The sequence below is a fragment of the Rutilus rutilus genome (genome assembly GCF_951802725.1).
Source record: "Rutilus rutilus genome assembly, chromosome: 24".
NCBI classification, from domain to species: Eukaryota; Metazoa; Chordata; class Actinopteri; order Cypriniformes; family Leuciscidae; genus Rutilus; species Rutilus rutilus.
The window spans coordinates 27,655,518-27,679,236 of NC_140228.1; the positions used below are offsets into that span (position 1 = coordinate 27,655,518).

Below are 23,719 nucleotides of genomic sequence, written 5' to 3' on the forward strand. Positions count from 1 at the left end.
TGAGGGAAACTGCACAAGAACTGGACAAAGATTAAACTTTCTAGTGTGCGTTTGTCGAACGCCTGTGTTCGCGCACCTGTAATGGAAACCCTGGCCTCAAGAGGCGCACTGGCTCGCACGCTAGAGACCCGTTTCCCATGCCGAAAACGTCGGTTCTAATCCCCCTCGAAGCGGGTGAGTAACCGGAAGGGTTACGTTGGTGCTGTGACCCGGATGGGAATGAGGTTTAGGGGGGTGAGTGTAATGGAAGACTGTGTGGGTAAACCTCACTCCCCTGGCCTCAAGAAGCACACTAGCGACTGTGTACTTTAGCATCCTTGTTAGCGCACCTGCCTCCCACGTCGGTTCGAATCCTACTCGGAGCGGGTAAGTAACCGGAAGGCAAGGCAAGTTTATTTATATAGCACATTTCATACACTATGGCAATTCAAAGTGCTTTAAAGGAGAACTTGGTAACTTTTTTAACGTAATAAAACTGTCTAGAAATAATTTGGATGGTTAAACAACCTGTTCTGGTGATATTGGTGACTTTCCCCGCTCCCCCCAGCGTTCCCAGGCGGAAAACCAACCTTGCAACTTGGGGACTACCGTCCCGGCAAGATAGAAATTGGAAGTCTCGTGAGAAGCGAGAACGAGAATGAGAACGAGCGCGAAACACAAATTGCTTTACGGCAATTCGACATAAACAAACACGCATGTATGATGTATTACCAGATTACCCACCTCGGTAGACATAGCTCCACGCGATACAGTTGGCTTGCTCCGATCAAAACAAACGCACATGAGCAGCGGTAGAGAGGGGGAGGAGGCCGCCGCAAGTGAGTTTTTTACGACCGTGTTGTGAAATATACGCCCCCCCACAGCTGTAGGGGGAGCTCGTGGGGAAAACATGCGACAACAAAAGGGAAAATCAGCGAAGAAGTGAGTAGAGTTCGCTAGAGTTACCGAGTTCTCCTTTAAAGAAATAGCACAGTCCAGAGTGGTTTTAATTCCAAAAGGTGCAAAAATATCAATATCCAATGGCAATATTGAAGTAATTAAAAAAAAAAGATTATCAAAAATGATACCAATGAAAATAAATCAAAATTGCTGACAATACGCGAATGTAAGTTGGCTATGCCAATGTACAGGCCCACAAATACAAACAAGATTCAGCCTCTCCACACCAACCTTCTCCCCTAAAATGGCTACCTCTTTTATAGGCCTCAACTCCTCCTATTTTTGGAAAATACCATTTTAGAGAGAAACCTATAAATTACAAAGAGGTGACAAGACATAAACAAACAAACTGTCATGACATTTCTACTCTAAATCATACATAATTTATTTCTAGTACCATTTAAAGAGCTCAAAACAATAAAGACAAAACATAAGAAGAAAACTTACATACTAGGTTCCCTCCCTCCCTCCCCCATGAGGTCAGAACCAGATGGAGCAATCTTCCATGAGCACATGCTAGTTTAAATATGGCTACTTTCCTTATGTACTGGTTTGGCAAGTGAGGGGTGCACCAGAAGGTATGTGTAGCTGAATATTACACATTTAATCACATAAACTAACAACTTGCAGAACAACTGATGGGATGTTACAGCACAAAAATCAGGGTTACAAACATACAACTACAAAAGGATGGTATATTTTGCCGGCATTTAGTTTGCGTGTATGTGTAATGGTGGAAACAGTTTGTTGTGTGCACATACCCGTGCTCAATCCCTTCAAAAGAAAAGGCCTGGGTCACAGTCAGTCTGTGACAAGTACCAGCACTGATAATTTGACTGAATCAGTATTTAAGCGAATATCGTTTACTATCTTTATGAGCGCTGTCTCTGTGCTGTGATGCGGTCGGAAACCAGATTGAAAATTATCCATTCAAGGATTCGATATCCATTAAGTATCCATTCGAGCTTAAGAATTTGTTTAGCTGATTGAAGACAACTTTTATGATCTTGCCTATGAAAGGAAGATTTGAGATTGGTCTATAGTTGCTAAATATGGTCTTATCGAGAATGCTCTTTTTCAGGAGGGGCTTGACAACTGCAGTTTTAAGGGAGTTTGCAAAACTCCCAGAGAGAAGTGAGGAGTTTACCACTTCTAGGAGATCTGCTTCTAAACAGTTTAACACACTTTTGAAAAAAGATGTGGGAAGTGCGCCAAGGGTGCAGGTTGATGTTTTAAGGTGCTGTACGGTTTCTTCCAAAATTTTGCCATCAATTTATTCTAAATCAGACACAGTAACTACTTCCTCAGGTTGTGGTCTGATCTGTCTGACCCCAGCGCAACTCAAGGATGTGCTGATCACCTTTCTGATATTATTGATTTTCTCAGAGAAGAAGGAAGCAAACTCACTGCACTTGCTGTCTGAGAGCAGTTCATTGGGAATATGGCTTGGGGGGTTTGTCAGTCTCTTTACAGTAGGAAAAAGAGTGTGTGTGTTGTTTAAGTTGCTGTTTATAATATTCGAGAAGAAAGTCTGTCTAGCTTTGCCTAGTTCCATATTGAAAGCATGGATGCTGTCTTTGTAGATGTTATAATGGACTACAAGTTTTGTCTTCCGCCACATGCGTTCTGCTTTTCTGCATTGTCTTTTCATATTTTGCACTGCAAAAGGGTTACATTGGTGCCGTGACCCGGATGGGAGTGAGGCTTAGGTGGGTTAGTGTAACGAAGGCCAGCTAGTAAGAGCTGTGTGTGTAAACCTTACTCCCCTGGCATCAAGAGGCACACTAGAGGCCACAGTCTTTAGAGTCCTTGTTAGCGTGCCCGCCTTCCACGCCGGAAACGTCGGTTCTAATCCCTCTGAGTGGGTGATTAACCGGAAGGGTTAAATTGGTGCCGTGACCCGGATGGGAGTGAGGTTTAGGGGGGTGAGTGTAACGAGGGCCAGCTAGTAAGAGCTGTGCGGGTAAACCTCACTCCCCTGGCCTCAAGAGGCACACTGGTGACTGACGCTAGCGTCCTTTTAGCGCACCCGTCTCCCATGTCATAAACAGATGTTCAAATCCTGCTCGGAGAAGGGCGAGTAGAACCGGAGGGGTATTCACACTGGGTGTACCAACCTACCGCTGGGTGTTCACACTGAAGGCTGATTTATACTTCTGCGTCGGACCTACGCCGGAGCCTCTACGCTATAGGATACGCGTCGGTTTTCATTTATACTTCTGCGTCGTTGTCCGCGTTGAGGTGCAATTACACATGCAGAGGGAGCATGTGAAACCCGAGGCACGGGTTCTAACAGACCAATCACAGCGCTTGCGTTCCAAGTAGAACTGACGTGTTGTTACATTTTTGGAGAGGTGCATGTCAGGGTACGCCAAAGCTACGACGTGAGTTCGACGCAGAAGTATAAATCGGGGTTAAGAGTACACAACAAAACTGAAGGATACTTTGAGCTGCACCACTAGTCCAAGTCTCCACCAACACTTTTGAATTAAACCACATTCTGATTGAAACCAGAAAATCATCAACAAAATGCTTGGCCATTAATTCATGTATCTTAGTTCACTCATCTGGTTTACTTTCCATTCGCTTCTCAATCCAGTCTGGAACTAATCTCTAAATCATTCAGGTCTGCTCATCATCATGTTCAAAATGGAGACCAACATAAATTATGTCATGTCAAAAGCATTAATGAGCAGAAAGCAACAGCTTGACTGTGTTGACACTGGCTCTCAAGAGAATTTAGCAGTCACATTTTTTGTGTCTCTTCAGGAAAGATTTCTCACAGCTGTGGTGCACTGATAGAAAATGAAATCATGACACTATTGTGTTGATTATTTTACACTGTATAGACAAGCGTGTCTTTGCATACTAATATGGACTGCATTATCATATTTCAATTATTTTATTTTTATATAATTTTAAAAGGGACCTAGGAGGAGAGAATAGTGAGGGTGTTGTGTTTCAATCAGGAAATGTTGCAAGCCAGATTCAAACTTGCACTTCCCACATGAGCACCACAACTGCAATTCGAAATCACATAATTCCCCATTGCTTATAAGTGAAAAACAAAGTGAAAAGTATGTCTGAAATCACAATAATCCTAAAACAGAAGGCAAAAAGCACAAGGATGACCTACTACTTCTGAAGTGTGCATACGATGGACACTATAGACACTTTACTATCCCACAAGGCCACGGGAGAGTATTTGTAAATGGCAGTGAAGCAACGCAACTGACGCTGGTAGGTCACATGATAATGACAACATGGCGAATGTAGTACGTCCAGATTACATTTATACTGCACACACTCATACTATATAGAAGAACATACTTATTAAATGGCTGTTTAGAACTTTACAGTTTCTCTATGTAAATAACCTCAGCTCTGATTGGCTACAGAGTATGTGAGCGGCACAGAGTGGGCTCTGATTGGCTACAGAGTATGTGAGCGGCACAGAGTGGGCTCTGATTGGCTACAGAACATGTGAGCGGCACAGAGTGGGCTCTGATTGGCTACAGAACATGTGAGAGGCACAGAGTGGGCTCTGATTGGCTACAGAGCATGTGAGCAGCACAGAGTGGGCTCTGATTGGCTACAGAGCATGTGAGCGGCACAGAGTGGGCTTGGTTGGCTAACATATATGCATGTGAATTTCACATTGTGTAGTTCAAACTGTCTACAATCTCGGTTCAGTTTTCCATGTTATGTTCCATTTTAAAACACTAAACCTAAGGTAGAGCAGAGGACAAAAGAGAGACCACACACACACACACGCACGCACGCACGCACGCACGCACGCACGCACGCACACACACATCACTCTTGCTGTTTATGGGAACTCTTGCTGTCCTCTCCATGGTGAAAAATTTACACACACCACTATAAAGTCAGACTCATTTTGGTGCTGGTAAATATATAGCCGTTATTCCACATTCACCTGAGGGGGGATGGAGGTTAAGGCGGGAAAGCCCTCAATTAATCTAGTCAGGCGTCTCACACACACCCAACTCTGCTTTACATTCAACAGCCTGAGTTATAGCCAACAATACACCACCACAAGAGAATCCAGCGTTTAGCTCTGGAAAACACCAAAGCAGCCATGATAGCTAACCTGAGACGGAATAAATGTATAAATCAATCTTTGTCCCAGGAATGCAATGAAGAATGAAATGAATTCTACTGGTAACTGGTTGTTTTTGTCTGTTGAAGACAGTGTTGCTCATAAACTGCAAACAATCAATTAGATTAAGCAAATGAGCAGGTGGAAAATGGATTTTTAAAAAGACATAGAGTGATGTCAAATGCATTTGAACTCTGAGCTTTAAAATCGATTTGTAGAAACACTAGTAACAGTGGACCATGTTCCTGCTCGCACGAATGGAACAGGATACAATTTTTTAAACATTACATTTTTGATTGTGTATATGCATTATGCATAATGCAATGCAAACTTAAACATGTGGTTACATAAAATTAGCTACTTAAAATGATCAGTAACACTTTGCCCTGTATAGCAGAATTGTACAGTAAGTGTTTAACAAGCTCCAAGAAAGCTTTAAATTCATAATTAATAAATGATTGCACATTTTGAAATAAATCTCTTCTACTCACCAAGGTTGCATTTATTTGATCAAAAATAAAGTAAAAACAGAGATATTATGAAATATTATTACAATTTAAAATAACTGTTTTCTGTTTTAATATATTATAAAATGTTATTAATTCCTGTGCTCAAAGCTGAATTTTCAGCATCATTACTCCAGGATTCTTTGATGAATACAAAGTTTAAAAGAACAGATATTTGTTACATTATAAAGGTCTTTGTCACTTTTGATTTATTTAATGCATCCTAGTATTAATTTCTTCCAAAAAAATAAAAATAAAAATAAATCTTAATGACCCCAAACTGTTGATGGCAATTTAAATACTAATAATAAAAAAAACATGCTAAAATAGTAAAATAAAGTACACTTTAAAACCTATAATAGTAAATATTATAACATTTAAACTCTTTAATATATATACATATATATATATATATCTTTTTTTTTTTTTTTGTGCTGGGCCAGTGAAAACATTGGCAGGGCAAAAAGAAATCTGAACTATGGTAGAAAAAACAAAATCCTTCCAGTTCATCCCTGCTGTCTACAGATAGGGGGCATTCAAACAGCACAGCATGTCTTTACTATAAAATGTCTTCCAATTTCCTCTAATAAATATATATTAGCATAAAAATCTAATGGAAACATGTTTTGTTAATTTAATCATATAGGAAAAAAACATATAAAATGCAAGTATGCCATCTAAAAAAAGAACAAGGATTGAGAACGCACAGAAAACAGTCACAAAAGAGCATCTGAGTGGGGCAAGACTGGAAGAGTGACTCAGTGATTGGAGGAGATCCACCTCTCCTCAAACACACACTTACAGAAGAGCTGGAGACATAAGCCAGCGCCAGTCTGTGGTGTGGGTGTGTGTAGAGGGTGGGACGCATGCTGCTGGTGTCACGACACACACCGGGACATTATGTGTGTGTGTAACAGAGAGAGCCGTGGATCTGGAGCCCGTATGCTGTGATGTGTCTGAGTCAACAGAGCGCTGGATCACTGTGGCACTGCTTATAGTGTCACTGGGGGAGATATGCAGAAGACACCTCCACAAACATGCAGAACACCACAGACACATCACTTACAGCAGAAACACATCACTTACAGCAGAAACACACTCTACACAGGAACGCAAACGCATCTGTGAACGCCTGACAGTCTCGTTGTACATTCAGTCTGGGACCACTAGTGGAAATGCCCTTATTTAGCGGTTTTATGATTTAAAGTGCCCCTGTTATTTTATTTTAAAGTTTCCTAATTTTGTTTTTAAGGTCTCCTACAATAGGTTTACATGCATCAAAGGTCAAAAAACACTTTCATTTTCTCATAATCTACATTGCAGCATCAGCTCTTTTCTCTCAGTGTCTGAAACGGTTCGATAAAGGATTCAGTCTTTCTAAACTCTGCCTTTCTGAGAGCCTGCTCTGATTGGTCAAATGACTCAGTCTGTTGTGATTGGCCTACTCTGCTCTGATTGGTCAAATGACTCAGTCTGTTGTGATTGGTCTACTCTGCTCTGATTGGTCAGATGACCCAGTCTCTTTTTTTATTGGTTCACTCTGCTCTGATTGGTCAGATGACCCAGTCTGTTGTGATTGGAATACTCTGCTCTGATTGGTCAGATGACCCAGTCTGTTGTGATTGGTCTACTCTGCTCTGATTGGTCAGATGACCCAGTCTGTTGTGATTGGCCTACTCTGCTCTGATTGGTCAGATGACCCAGTCTGTTGTGATTGGCCTACTCTGCTCTGATTGGTCAGATGACCCAGTCTGTTGTGATTGGTCTAGTCTGCTCTGATTGGTCAGATAACCCAGTCTGTTGTGATTGGTCTAGTCTGCTCTGATTGGTCAGATGACCCAGTCTGTTGGGATTGGTCTACTCTGCTCTGATTGGTCAGATGACCCAGTCTGTTGTGATTGGTCTTCTCTGATCTGATTGGTCAGATGGTCTAGTCTGTTGTGATTGGTCTACTCTGCTCTGATTGGTCAGATGACTCAGTCTGTTGTCATTGGTCTACTCTGCTCTGATTGGTCAGATGGTCCAGTCTGTTGTGATTGGTCTACTCTGCTCTGATTGGTCAGATGGCCCAGTCTGCTGTGATTGGTCTGCTCTGCTCTCTCTGATTGGTCAGATGGTCCAGTCTGTTGTGATTGGTCTACTCTGCTCTGATTGGTCAGATGGCCCAGTCTGCTGTGATTGGTCTTCTCTGCTCTGATTGGTCAGATGGTCCAGTCTGTTGTGATTGGTTTACTCTGCTCTGATTGGTCAGATGGCCCAGTCTGTTGTGATTGGTCTACTCTGCTCTGATTGGTCAGATGGTCCAGTCTGTTGTGATTGGTTTACTCTGCTCTGATTGGTCAGATGGCCCAGTCTGTTGTGATTGGTCTACTCTGCTCTGATTGGTCAGACGGCCCAGTCTGTTGTGATTGATCAGAAACCAAATGACCATTTCCATTAATGACATATCAAAATCAGGTAAAGTATATTATTTAATCTATAGTTTGAATATTTACTCAACTTTTGGAGTAACTTTTAAAATGTTCACTTTAACAGTTAATAATAAATTATAGTCTTTATGGTTTTCATTTTTCATTGAAGATCTTGTGTTAACCCCTCGGGAAGCTCAAGAACAAATCTGCCTGAATATTATATTAAATAATAACAATAATAAGTACAACAACAATTATTATTATTGTTACAACTGTCATTGTTTATAACAACAACAACAACAATAATAATAATTTAACCAATTATTATTTCTTTATAGTTGTAATCAAAAACAATAAATAAAGTGCATAATGGTTATTAGACACTCAAAAAAAAAAAAAATCTGCAATGGCATTGGTAATTAAAATGTAATATCAGCAAGTCTACAGTCATAAATTTACTTATTTTAGCTGCACAATAAATACTGCAGAATCATAAACAGTTCGTACTGATTTTACACCTTTAAAACTCTTTTATTTAAGTTAACTTGTAAACAGAGGTACCTTGTAAACGCCTGTCAAAAACCCGATGCAGTATTATTTCAATAACAGTTTAACTTTAAATAACTTGCACAGTGAGATTTTCTTCAGATTTTGGAGATTCAGAAAAGCTTGAAATTATGCTTGCATTTCAAAACAGAGTGAAGCCAGCTCTTCTGCGCCTGACTCTATAACTTTCATTGAAGATCTTGTTTTAACTCCCCAGGAAGTTTAACTGCATTGATTCCCATGCTGAGAGTGTCAGGGTGACAGAAGCTCTTAATGCAGACAGCATGATGGACTGATCTCTAAGGCTGTACTTTGATTCGCTTTCAAAGAACAGCTCACCGTCTTTGGTGCGAGACAAGGAACAAATTATCCCAGTGCCTCCTATTCTTCCTTCAACCCTTTTTCAGTGTGAAGTTCTTAACATAGATCTGTACGTTTTCTTACTTCAAGAGAAAAATATATGTTTTTTGAGTAGGGATGTGCCCGAAGCCGAATACCTTATTCGGAAAGGCACGGGTTATGACTTCAAAATGAATCACGAATATTGGGCAGACGCAGTCATTCTCGTGTTCGCTGTATAACAGGTGAGCCAGTGGATAGCATGATATTAAAGGGGTCATATAATGGTACATGCACTTTTACAAGTTGATTGTACTGAAATGTGTGTTGGAAGTGCCTGTACACAACCATCATATAATGATCAAAATCCATCCAGTGTTTTTTTATTTTTTTTATCTCTTTATATGTTTTCCCCCGTCTCAAATCAAGCCGTTCGACCTTGTGACGTCACACGGTCGGACGCCCCTCCGACGATTGTTGATTGACAGCAGCGTTTCAACACAGACCCGCCCTCACTCGTGAGCGAGCTGTCAATCATAGTCCGCCATTGTTGATACGCTGGAGCAGAATGGCGTCTAAGAGATTGTGGTGTTCTGTTCTTGGGTGTAATGACGAACACAGCAGTCATTTTGATGTTCCTAAATCCGAACCGCTGAAGACGCAGTGGCTGAGTTTTGTTTTCGAAGGGAATATTCCCCACGATCAACGTCAATGCTTTCATGTTTGCGCGAATCATTTCACCAGACTGCTTTATAAACAAGAACAATGAAAAAGGTATTAGCTCCTGTCTGAGTATGTGTTGTTTATGTGCCTAATGACTGTCATAGTCTCACAGACTGGTTATTTTTTAAACTGCATAGATAACGTTACGCATCACGGACAAGCCTACATTTACCGGAAAAAAAGTTTTTCATGACCATTAGCTTTAACATCAATCTGTCAATGAACTAACGTATACATCAGTAAACACATAGCGTTCGTATCTCTACCCTGCCAGTACACACAAAGATAGATCAAAGTGACATTACGTTAACCAACCATCCAGAAACGTCCTGTTCGAGCCTTAATTGTCGAACTTCTTCGGGGCCATCATCTTGTTCCCGGGTCCGACTCCGGTTCAAATTGATACGGTTGCACAAATGTGTCCTCAGAGACTCCCGCTGCCATTCTTTCTCCAAAATATACCCTCAACTGTTGTCAAGGCAACAGTCCACGTGTGTTGTGTCAAAACGCCCCACAGAACAGAGAGTCGGGGTGAGCAAAGCTCATTATCATTTAAAGACACATGCACTTAAACGGCGTGCTGAAAACAGAGCTGTTTTTGACCAGGTAAAATGAGTGTGTTTTCTTACAATACTAATGATAAAATATAATTAAAGTATATTACAAACTTTTCATTTAGACCCTTAAGAATCATATTACCTTGTACAAAAATGGCATTATATGACCCCTTTAAACCTCTAAAATCACTACGCAATAACAAGTATGTGAAGCGAATGAGTGTACACTCAAATCAAATAGCAGCGTTGCCGTCTCTGTGTGTCTCTCAGAAACCAGAGCTTGGCAAGAGTAATATCAACTAAGGCCCTGTTTACACCTGGTATTAGACGACACTAAATGCAGGTGTAAAACGTTTTGAGCTTGTCAAATTTCGTCCACTTCCAGAGGTAGTCTCAAACGCATTTGACCGGATTGATTTCGTAGTGTAAACGCTCATGTGGTCGAATGTGTTCAAACAGCCACAAAACACCGTCTACTCTCCGTCTACTGACCGAATGAGTAAACATTACAGGAAGAGCTCTAGCCAGACAGGTTTTAAACTATGTCGGTATTAAGACCCAAGTTTGGTTTGAAGATGAAAAATGTACCAAGCACAATGTTCTCTCTCCATTCCTGATTTCTAACACACACTCACAGTGTTCGGCTGATCTTACGTCTGTCAGAGCAGAAACTAAAGCTGATGCTCTCCGTGTGTTTTTCCGTCTACGGTCGCGTTCAATGTAAATTGTGAGAACTTATTTCATCCATTAGATCGAAAGATCTGGAAAAGCCCATACATTTCCCTGCCCATAGACCCTCCCGTCGAAGAAATCAGGACAGAAGTGGTTGAAAGTGGACAAAAGAGACGGATTAAAACACCAGGTGTAAACGGGAATGTGTCTCCCTCGTCTACTTGTGATCCGATCGACCAAAACACACTTTAACACCAGGAGTAAACAGGGTCTAAGATACTGAATCATCCACTTTTTCTACTAGCTACTTGATATGTCTATTTACACGTTTTAAACCTTGTATGATATGAAAAGCTACATGATCTTTCTCTGCCTCTCTCTAGGAGACGTCAAGCATTTATGTATTCTTAATCATTTGTATGCATGGTAAAAGATGTTTTAGCAATTTGCAACCGCTGAATGTATTTGAGGGATTAAGCCAAAAATAATGAGAAAAATACAAAGAACCTTTTAAAATAGCCAAAGTGCAACAAAACTTCTACTTCAATGGGGATTGGAGTGGAATTTGCCCCGAATTGGAGTGGAATTATGGGAACAAAGTGCGTGACAGGGAGGCATGATCGGCCATTAGTGGTGTGTGTGCGACAGGTGGAGGCCGAGCTGGTGTTCATATATATATATATGCATCTGGAGACAACCTCCTCCAGATCTCAGGAGGATACAGGGAATTATACAGGAACAGAGACACAAGATCCGTCCACAGCTCCTTCATTAGGAACACCAGCAGAGCGAAAATGAAGTTTGATGAAGGAGGCTGTTCTTTTCACACAAGAGGACCGACTTTAAATGAAACACCATGATAATCCATAGGCCTTTCTGCATACCTCACTATGAACTAGAAGGACAACTGCAATGAAAAGTGTAGCTGAATTTGTTAGATTGAATTACTAGGAACATGTTCATGTTCAAGAGTCTTTCTAAATCAGAATTAAATGAATGGGCGGTGTTTTAACTACAGTCCATCCACACTTCCACTGATTAATTTTTCAGCATGGAAAGGTCTTTTAATCTCGACTGCTGTTATCGTAAAAAAAAAAAATAATTAAATAAATAAAAAATACATACAATAGCACAAGATTTTTTTATTTATTATTATTATTTTATTCACCAAGGATGCATTCAATTAATCAAAAGTGTCAATAAACGCATTTATATTGTAACAAAAAAAATCGATTTCAAATAAATGCTGTTCTTTTTTAATTTTCTATTTATCAAAGAATCCTGAAACAAAAGTATTACTTTCCACAAAAATATGAAGCAACACAACTGTCTTCATAAACTGATAATAAATCAGAATTTTTTCTTGAGCATCAAATCATCATATTAGAATGATTTCTGAAGGATCATGTGACACTGAAGACGGGAGTAATGATGCTGAACATTCAGCTTTGATCACAGGAATAAATTACACTTGAAAATATATTCAAATATATATATATTTTTTTTAAATAGTGTTACAGTGTAAAAGTCTTCTTTCAAAAATATAAAGAAACATGAGAAAATATTTCAGATTTCACCACTATTTCTAGATCACTAATAAAACAAGTAAATTCATTGATCATATGAACTCATGAGAATATCTTATTCAGATTGTGCTGACAATATAATTTGTAGTACAAAAATATTATTAAATGGAATAGAAAATAGAAGCAATCTGACTCTCAGCCACCTTCATATTTAAATATTTATATTTTATGTAAAACAATTATATTTTAAATGTATATACTGTATGTATTGGAGGCTGAAAAACAAAAATAGGCACAAGATAAAAAGAGAGAAGCGTGTACAAAATGTTGTTCTTATTTCCCAACAAGCTCTGCAGAATCCACAGATTACAAAATCTATTTTTTGGAGCGGTACCTGTCTTTGAATGATGGATTTTTTGGAGCGGTACCTGTCTTTGAATGATGGCCAGACTGTCCCGGGCCTTGTTCAGAAGCTCCTCCACAAGTTTCGGATCTCCCACTGTCCGGTTCTCCCTGAATGCATCCCGTACCCTCCGTAGAGCGTATGTCCTACAGAAACAAAATAGATCACGCGGCTTTTAACATTTTGCTAGCTCATGTAAAATTCATCACAAAGACAGTGTGGCTGCTCCCCAGGGAGTCGAAATAATAGATACAAACAAATAAAAGATAAAACGATAAAAGAGCTCAAAAACTTGTAAAACGAAGCTAAAATGGCATGGTTGCCTCACGTTTGTTTTTGTTAATGCTATCGGTTGGGTGCTACGTTATTTCATGATAACATGATACAGCATTAACGTTTTAGCACCACTCACAAGGCATGTGATGTCTGAACTGCTGTGATACATTCAACAACATGTGCCATTGCTTTCCTTTCAAAGCAATGAAACACGCAACATGAAACATTGCATCATAATATAATTTTGTAGAAATGTCGCCACAGGCACACAGACGTCAATTTCCAACCAAGCAGCTTCTGCTGATCAAGACCACACACTTCTGTGACCAACTTGAACCTGTTGGAAAATCTACGTGGGAAAGTTGTTTGCAAAACTCTTAAAGAAATTACTGGATTTCGAACGTGAAACTTTGCTTAGCAGAAATACATCTGATACACATCTGGACATTGACATAAACATTGATTTTATTCCAAAACTGAAAGATCACAAGATCACTGCAAGGTTTATAAACTAAGCCATTGAAAGCAAATATAATATCCCATTATTTACACAGAATTCAAGTCTCTTTTATCCATCATGATAAACCGGTAGGTTCCTGCCGATGGAAAAACTCAAAAGAAGGGTTAGGTGGAATAACTACATTAAAGGGACAATGTGTAGTTTTTTAAGTATTTTATTATCTAAAATTAATATTTTTATTCATAAATATGTCCTCAATGGTGTACAAATACATGCCAATGATCTGACTTATCCTCATAAACGAAGAATTTATTATCTTTATATACATGGGACGGGTAGGTCCACGGAGGCTTCCATGTCGTTCCGCCATCTTGAAAAACTATAATAGCAGAGAGGGACAAAAAGTACAAGGCCAACAACGCGTTTTCGTTCAGAGCCAGCGTCACGTGACTGAAAGCAGCTGAACCGGACAAGAAGATTTGAGAGACGCTTGTCACTGCCCCGGCAAGTTTAAAAGGCTGCACTGCACGGTTATTTATAACGGAGGACCATACTTATGTGGAGCCACAGGACCGGAGACTGCAAAAAACAAGGGTTAAAGGAGCCGTATGTAAGATTGTGGCCAAAACTGGTACTGCAATCACTTTCAAATTACTGTAGAGCGGTGTATCCCCTCCCCCTCCCCCCTGACTCGAGGTTGCCAGATAGGTTGCAGGATCCAGCACGAACGTTTGTAGCTGCAGCTGTGGTAACTAGAGCAGAGCTGGCAACCCGGATGCCGAAACACTACTGACTTCGTGATTGGTAGATAGGTGGAGGGTGGCGCTTCAGGCCAAAACACAACATGACAACATCAACATCAGTTGAGGGCTGCAACTTCACTTTTTAAATGACAATATCCTGGCCGGACTACGGTTGTCAGTGATATAAGTATTTGAAATGAACATGATTTCTTAATGTCTAGTGACATATCAGGGCCATTTTATGATTAATTGAAATACATTTCTTACATACAGTTTTTTACATACAGTTACAGTCTTTAATGTCGGGTTTTAGCTTTTCCCAGGTGGAAAGAGTTAATGCAGGAGAAAGCTTTCAAAAGAGACGCTGAATTTGCCTGCTTTCTTCTCAACAGGTAAGTCAATGTTACGGTCTTAATTACAAGATTTTTTCATTGCTTGGTCGCTTCTCTGCCTTTGGAAACCTTCAATTCTATCAAACATCCGTCTGTTCGTTGTGTCAAGTTGCAGTTTGTTTGAAATAACAAACCCGTTCACCCGAAGGAAAACTCGATGAAGTGCTAGTAGAAGACATCCTGTCATAGCTTTTTGGTACATAACGGCTACCGTAGAAGCAACACGCATTTGAAAAAGCGAGGCGCTGGAGAGCACTATTCGTTTGAATGCAAAATACAATTTCACCGCTAGATGGGAGAAATTCCTACACATTGTCCTTTTAAAGTGTTAGTTCACCCAAAAATGAAAATTATTCACTCTCATGTTGTTCTAAACCCGTGAGACTTTCGTTCATCTTTGGAGCACAAATTTAGATCTTTTTGATGAAATCTAAAAGCTTTCGGTCCCTCCATTGAAAGCTACACAACTACCACTTTGACACTTCAAAAAGTTAATAAAGAGATTGTGAAACTACTCCAGCGGTTTAGTCCAAATTTTCTGAAGATACTCGATCGCTTTCTATGATGAACAGATTGAATTTAGCCTTTTATTCACATATAAACATTCATCAACTCACACATAAACAGAAGCGCAAGCATGATAACCAATGAGGTTCATTCTCATGTTACGCATCACGTTTGAGCTTCAGCAAGAACCAATTAGGTTCATTCTCATGTTACGCATCACGTTAGAGCTTCAGCAAGAACCAATGAGGTTCAGTCTCATGTTACACATCACATTTGAGCTTCAGCAAGAACCAATGAGGTTCATTCTCGTGTTACGCATCACGTTTGAGCTTCAGCAAGAACCAATGAGGTTCATTCTCATGTTACGCATCAGGTTTGAGCTTCGGCAAGAACCAATGAGGTTCATTCTCGTGTTACGCATCACGTTTGAGCTTCAGCAAGAACCAATGAGGTTCATTCTCATGTTACGCATCACGTTTGAGTTTCAGCAAGAACCAATGAGGTTCATTCTCGTGTTACGCATCACTTTGAGCTTCAGCAAGAACCAATGAGGTTCATTCTCATGTTACGCATCACGTTTGAGTTTCAGCAAGAACCAATGAGGTTCATTCTCGTGTTACGCATCACGTTTGTGCTTCAGCAAGAACCAATGAGGTTCAATCTTGTGTTACGCATCACGTTTGAGCTTCAGCAAGAACCAATGAGGTTCATTCTCATGTTACGCATCGTGTTTGAGCTTCAGCAAGAACCAATGAGGTTCATTCTCATGTTACGCATCGTGTTTGAGCTTCAGCAAGAACCAATGAGGTTCATTCTCGTGTGCCAAGCAGGTTTGGTTGAGCTTCTGTTTATGTTCGTTTACATGTGAATAAAAGCCTAAATTGAATCTGTTCATCATATGAAGCGATCGAGACATCGAGTCTCTTCAGAAAATATGGACTAAAACGCACAATTCAAATGGATTAGTATTATGATCTCTTTATGACCTTTTTGAAGCGTCAAAGTGGTAGTTGCGTAGCTGTCAATAGAGGGACAGAAATTTCTCAAATTTAATTAATCTCTTCATTTGGAACGACATGAGGGAGAGTAATTAATGACAGAATTTTCATTTTTTGGGTGAACTAACCCTTTAAGAAATGAGATCTGACTGACAAGGATGCAATGAGCTCGTCACACGGTGGCGGGGGGGGCGAGGAGCATCGCTGACAGCGCATTGGGTGAAGACAAACTCAGTCACATTTCTTTCGGATAACAGTGCTGTGTGTGCCACATGCTAATAATGCTGGAGTCATTATACAGCCAGTTAAGCTGTAAGGTAGATTCGCATATCTACACTTCTGAGGAGAGGAAACCAGAGGAGGAAACACATCTCCAGCCTTTTCATCTGGAAACACGAGCAGTGTGGGGCAAACGAAGGCCCAGTGCCACGCCGAGATCAAAGTTTCGCCCCGCACCCGAGGAACCACCTCCACCAACACGCTCTGACAGCCAAATCCAAGCCTCCCACCATTTCATGGGATGAAAAAACAAGGGAGAAAGGCAGAGAGGTGAAAGAAAATCTGAAAATAATGGGAGAAACCCACAGAGAAAGAGACAGACAGAACGGTGAGAAGCACACTCATGCAGAAGCTGAAAAATCTTAGATCATACACTGAAAAAACAACAGATGCAAAATTGTTTCTTGAAAAAAGAATAAATAAAGAGCGAGTCATCTTTAGAAATATCACAGTGACAGACACTTCAAAGGAGTCAGGAACGAGCAGCCGGCTTTGAAGCACACATCATGTGCTTTTTCAACTGGCTCGTGTGTGTTAACTGTGACAAATCTGAGGTCAAAACCACACACACAACACAGGTACAATATGTATGAATATCAGATCATTGAAGTCATCTATACACTAACACATTATTACTCAATATTCAGTCCGTTCTGGCTTACGTATGGAAATAAATAAGCAAAGCCTTATGAAACATGTTAAAGTAGCCATAAACAACACTTTTGGTTGACGAAAATATTCCTTTTTACACAAATAATAATTACAGGAAAAGAAAATTGATTAATAAAGACTTAGTGTATCCCATCATTAGTAATTTCTCGCTCAATACTATGTCAAGACCTCAAAATACTTGTACCATACTGAATGAGTTGTAAACTAATACATTTAGATTTTTTCTTCACATAAGGTGCTCCATGTTTGGCATTTCTGAATGCACTTTTAGCACCACTCACTAGACATTTCACTTTGAAAGTGACGAAACGAAAGGCGCAAGAAGCAATGCAATATCATTTTGTAGAAATGTCACCATGTGAGAAGAAAAGATGTGCGAAGCTACCAAATTAATTTATAATGATATGAAAACAAGTATGGTAGTATGGTAGTGTACTGTATACATACCGTTTCATTGTCTGTTTTAAATCTGTATCTGAAGTGTCCCGCCTTACGTGTCAAAACAAACTCCACGAGGCGTCACTAGCCGCGTTTCCATTACCCTTCAAATTGCGCAAATTGAAATTACGAATTGAAAATACGCACAATGGAAACACGTCAATTTCGCAAAAACTCCCATTTATCGGAATAAAGTTTTTACGCTCGCATGAGGAGGTTTTTCAGGCAATTAGTAAAAGGAATATTTCGCAAAACTGCAATGGAAACAGTTTTTGCGCATTTACAGGTCACCTGACGTAGATGAGGCGTGTGTTTGGACAGAATACGAGACAGAGTTCTTTATTAAATTCATAAAAGACAAAAGAATGACAGAAATACTGGATTCTAAACCTCAAAGAAATGCCACAATCAAGACCTCGGAGCAGAAATGAGTGAGAAACACCCAGAAACATCTCATGTGTGCCACTCACAGTATAAGGGTCTTTCCATTGATGCTTGGATAACACGCCTACGTTTCCTTACATTAATAATAATAATGTCTAGTGCAGTACGTTCTGTGATGTATATAAACCTACCAACGTCCGTTGCCATGATTTTTGGAATGACTGATCGCGAGAGGAAAAAAATGACGTTTTAGTCGCATAACATCGGTTAATGGAAATGGCGTCATTTCGCAATAGTTTTTTTATTGATAGCCTATTTAGAAAAAATAAAATAAAAAAAAATTCGCAAAAGTTTTGCGCAAATCTGTAATGGAAACGCGCCTACTGATAGTTTTCATTTCGCCTCTAGAGGCCGCTCTCGTACAGCCGACTCTTCTCAGCCGCTCCAGCAACAGACGCAACCTGGAAACCTATCGGTATGGATATTTGCGGATTTGTTGTTCCAACAATCAGTTATCGTGGCAAAACCGATCAATCGGTCGACCTCTGGTCCACTTGTAATGTTAGTCAAGCTTCACTTCAATTTAGCTTCACATGGACATTTCTCTGTCTGATTCTCCAGAAAACAGTTTGCAACTTTAACTTTAAGATTTCTACATGCAAACGAGCTTTCTGCTTACTGGGTCTTATATATTTGGCATTTTCACTAAAACTACAAGCTGATTTCACTCAACTCTAATGTTAGCATTTTGCTAAGCTAACAGCCTGATACTCCAAACACAGAAAACGGATTTAAAACATGCAAATATTAGTACATTTTTAATCAATACATTTCTGAACATTTATGTTTGACATTTCTCTTTGGAGCTTGTTGCAGTGCATGATTTCCTTTTCTGTGAAGGTTGTGATGCCTAGCAATGCCAAAACAAAAGATTGACATGATCATAGGCCTTGTAGCGTTTATACGCCCACGTATAAATATTATTAATTATTATTCATAACGGAATATGACCAATAATTAATATTTTAATTATTTTTAATTATTTTCAGAATTTACTGTAGCAGAATCAATAGTATGATCATTTTATCAGTTCATCCAATGAACAGAAAGCATAAACAAGTATTAACTCTAGGAAATATAATATCTTCCTGGTCAAGAAAGACTCAATCCCCAGCTAACAATAAATTACGAAGTAAATTAAGGGTAACAGCATAGGTAACTTAAATCGAAGTTCAAGACAATAAATCTGATAAGCACATACACAAGTAATCTCTTTTCAAATACAAACAATACTTTATTGATTATATATAACACATAAGCTAATATCTAACACAAACACACACACACACACATTCATACGCGTTGCAGAAAGGGATAGAGTGAGGAAAGAGTGGGTTTAAGAGTGAAAGGATGAAATCTCACGATTCCATATACACTAGACATGACCTGAACGAACCATCAATCATTAATTTAATCCTTCTATCGTTTTAGGCAGGTTATTAAAGTTATATAAATACACCAGTTAAGATTTTAGCCTGCATGGAGGTACTTGCGTATTTGCTTTTGGGGATTCCCTTTTTGTTGCGTGAAAGGGGTTTTCCCGGTCCGTTCGGTCTCCTCGTGCCTGATGTCTGGATCACGTGGTCAGTCACGTGGTGTGCTGGCGGAATGAAAGTCTTTGTTTGAAGCTGGCTTTGCAGAAGAAACGTGGCTCGAAATCTTGTCGCAAAACTTAACTTAGAACCGACACTCACAACGGAAAAGAAATGAAACTAAGAAAAGAAAGGAAATTGAGAGTAGATGATGATGGCTTGAATGAAGCTATTTAACCCATGTTCTTCAGATCTTGATTTGGGTTATTTCGTTTGCGCGTTTACATGGTTCCTATAGAGAGAGAGAGAGCTTCGAGAGAGCAGCGAGAGAGAGCAGCGAGAGAGCAGCGAGAGAGCATTGTTTTTGGGTCTAAGGTTTTAAACTAAAACTTTGTCCAACCTCCAGGATGAGTTCTGGCCAATTAGACACTGGCTGAATTTAGGAGGTGACGTTCTTTTCAGTTCTGATCGTAAATCATGCTTATCTGTGCTCTCCTTACTAACAGAGAGAACAGGGGCCACAGTTTAGACATGATTTCTAATTAAAAGAAGATCAAAACATATTACACCGATATCATTCAAGCCATCTTGCTAGTTGTGTTCGTAAGATAGCATTGATATGAAACAGTACACACTTTCATTCATTCACTCCTTCTAATAGTTAATATAATAACTATTACCTGAATTAAATGGGATCAAAACATATTATCTTATTAAAATATACATATAAGTGGTGGAAACAACCCAGGATTAGGTAGTTGCATGATTGTTTGATCATGAGTCCATTGAAAATTGTTCTTGAATGATTTTATGTATAGTTATTGATAAGAATCAGTTCTCTGGTGAAGAGGCAGAACTCTGTTTGTTCAGAGGTCTTAATGAGGAAGTGTTCAGGAATGTTGTCGGGGGTTTCAGTAACATCTGCTGGTGTCGATTCTTCTTCTAAAGGGTCTTTTGCAGACTCTCTGGCACCGGGATGGGTGACTTATGGCTCTGGTCTTGGTGATTTGACTCTGGAATGTGCGGACACTGTCTTTATCTTAACCAGTAAGATAGTAGGCCACAAAGCTAGCCATTGACCATTTATGTGTTAGTGCCGGGGGCTCCTTCAATTAGTCAGACCGGTGATGATCATGAGACGTTCTGAACAAATCTTCCCCCCTCAGTCATCGAGAAGTAGAGAATTTGAATTAATATTCAAAAAGAAGATTAGTTGGTGGTTGCTTTCTACCCATTGTCGCTACAGCCTTCAAAAATAACATTCAGACACTTTTTTTTTTTTTTTTTTTTTTTTTTTGCATGGAAGCAAATCAACATTACAATAGAATAAAAGGCTTTGTATGTTTCTATATAAAGTAAGGCCATCTTGGCTCAACAAATACTTCAGTTTGCATCACTTCTCATTACATTACACACTCGGTTAATAATAAACCACTCATTTCATCCCTTTGAGGCAAAAGCTGATAGATATTTTCGGCATTTTCAGCCATCTGGCTTTAAGGTCATCAACAAGACAAAGCATTTGTCAAGAGGAAAACAGAGACCGATCTGTAGATCTGTGGTGAGTTCTGGTTGGGGCCACTGGACAATTAAGCAGTTGGTCTTTGTCATCAGTGTAGGAATGGCTGAATCATCGAGCATCACGCATATCGAATCCACAGAGAGACACTCATCCTCTCTGCCAAGTAGCCAGACTTAAATGTGAGCCATGATGCACGTGACTGAGCAACAAAACGCTCGTGTTTTTAAGCGAATGCGTCATATTGTCGGATATGGTTAAGCTGACCTTAAACAAAAGCATAACATAGCATCCGACTGAATGCAGTGGGTGGGAGCGTGATTAACACATGGGCAGCTGAGAGAACGATATTCATGGGGATGAACAGAAACTCTCACTTCAGATCTTACCACAGCAGATTAGCAAAATTTTGTTCTGTAGGCGACAATTAGCGTAGCATCACCCATGGGCAGTTAAAAACACACAATTAATTCACCTCACCAACACAAAATATGAGTAATAATAGGCATCTAAAAGAACATAAAACAACTTGTTTCATGGTTCTGTGAAGTGGAACCAATTATAATGGCTTAATATTTAATGACACCTTCAGCTGTAAATACACGGGCCATGCTTTATTAGCTAAAGATGCTTCCTGGCCCTGAAATTAAATTCACAAGTACAGTTTAAAAATGATGAGTGTGGCCCAAATCGTGTTAACAGAACTGTGCCTCTGAATAAGAGAACAAACAAGAAGAAAAAAGGCAAGATGATGGGGGAAAGAGATATAAGACAAGAAGAGCCAGTGAGAAGAGGTGAGAACAGAACAGTAGAATGTAAAAAAGAAGAGATGAGACAAGGAAGGATGAGATGTAAAGAGATGAGAAGAAACAAAAGGAAAAGAGGACAGAGAAGGAGTGACGAGAAGAGATAAGGAGAGAGAAGTGAGAAATGAGACCAGGTGAGACGAGTAGAGAGGAGAGGAGAAATGAGAAAAGCAGAAGAGAAGAGACAACGAGAGACAAAAATGAGTCTTGACCAGACGGAACAAGACAAGGACAGAAGAGACAAAAGAGAGAAGACAAAAGGAGAGAAAAATGGAGAAGGACAAACAAGATGAGACAAAGAAAGAAGAAAAGGAGAAATAGGTCGAGACAGAGAGAAGAGAAGACAGTAAGAGAAACTAAAAAACATGATGTAAAGCAATTGGAGACAAAATATGAGAGAAGAAATAAGACTTGAGAAGAAATGAGAGAGAAACAACAAAAGATGAGCAAGTAAGAGACAAGATGTGAAGAGATGAGACTAGAAGAGACAAGAACAAGCAAGATATGATAAGACAAGATAAAGAGAAAAGGATTGACAAGAAGCAGGAAGAGATATGGAGATATACTGAGGAATGAGACAGGTGATACAAGCAGAGAAGAGAGGAGAAATGAGAGAAAGAAGAGATGATAAAAGGCAAGCAAGAAGTGAAGAGAGGAGACAATACGAGACCAAAAGAGCCAAGGAGAGACGAGTCTTGACCAAACAAGACAAGATGAGGACAGAAGGTAAAATAAATGATAGAACAAACGAGGAAAGAAAACAAAGAGATAAGAAGTGAAAAAAGACGTACATGGAAAAGAAGAGACTAGAAGAGATACAAGGAGAGACAATTAGAGGAGAGAAGAAGAGATGACATGAGGAAAAAGCAGAGACTAAAGGAAGGAGAGAAAAGGAAGATGTGAAGTAAAGAAACAAAATGAGAAGAGAGGAGAAATAAATCGAGACAAGGAGAGAAAAGGATTGATGTAAAAATCAAAAAAGAAGAGAAGAAAATAGTCAAGACAAGACGAGAACAGAAGAAACAAGAACAAGAGACAAAAAGCAGGATAAGAAGAGAATGAGAAACGGGGCGGGAGGAGAAATGAGAGAAAAAGAAGAGATGAGACGATAAGACGTGAGAAGACGTGTGTTGTGATGCCTGATCACTTATTTATCTTCAGCTTTTAAAGCTTTATTTCTCGTGAGCGTCTGAATGGCTGTCGTCATCGCTCCGCACTGGCGTGGCGCTCAGGACCGCGGGGAGGGATATATTTAACGGGAAGACGCTTTACGTAAGAGGTGCCCTACTTTCTGCAGTGTAGCGTGGAGAAAATGTGCTTCCTCTCCTTCTCTCTGCGTGCGTGTTGTGAATCTTCGTTCTTGGCAGATCTGATATTTTTCTTACCTTCCGTCAAAATCAACATCTCTTTCATCCTCCCTTCTCAATCATTCACTCTCACTGACTGATATGTTTCCGGCTTTCAATCATCTCGCAGTCGCTCTGAGTTGTCCTGCATTTCATTCACTCTTTCCCCTCCCTGCACCTCTCTCTCTCTCTCTCACTTCTTTCCTCCTGCGTACATTTCAGATCACACACACGCACGGCTCAAACCACAACCCCAAAAAAATCCCATTTGAAGGTGTATTACACTGCATATCTCAAAAACGCCAGATATGAGTTACCATCTGCATAAAAAAAAAAAAAGCCTTGAATAATTTAACAGACTATATATTACAGAGTTAGAAAGCACCGTGCACATTGGTTTTCTCGCTAAACCGGCCAACGTTACACTGAAAACAATGGCCGTAGTTAATGAAACATGAGCAGAACGGATGTCTGCGTAAACTGTTCGTAACCGTTCGTCATCACTGTGACAGATCAGGCAAAAAATGGTTTAATGAACATTTTAGAGTTTCTTTCACTCATGTTT

At 39.7% G+C, this 23,719-nt stretch overlaps 1 protein-coding gene across 2 annotated transcripts in view; it reads right to left on the reverse strand.

Annotated features, from left to right (window-relative positions):
* lyrm4b (LYR motif containing 4) overlaps window positions 1-23,719 on the reverse strand; it is a 73,657-nt gene that overhangs the window by 43,887 nt on the left and 6,051 nt on the right. For both annotated transcript variants that reach the window (XR_014626145.1, XM_084398782.1), the window contains exon 2: window positions 12,768-12,888. Coding sequence is in view for 1 of the 2 variants with exons in the window: in XM_084398782.1 (XP_084254908.1) it covers window positions 12,768-12,888 (121 nt within the window). In the remaining variant the exon portion in view is untranslated. The remainder of the gene's footprint in view (window positions 1-12,767; window positions 12,889-23,719) is intronic.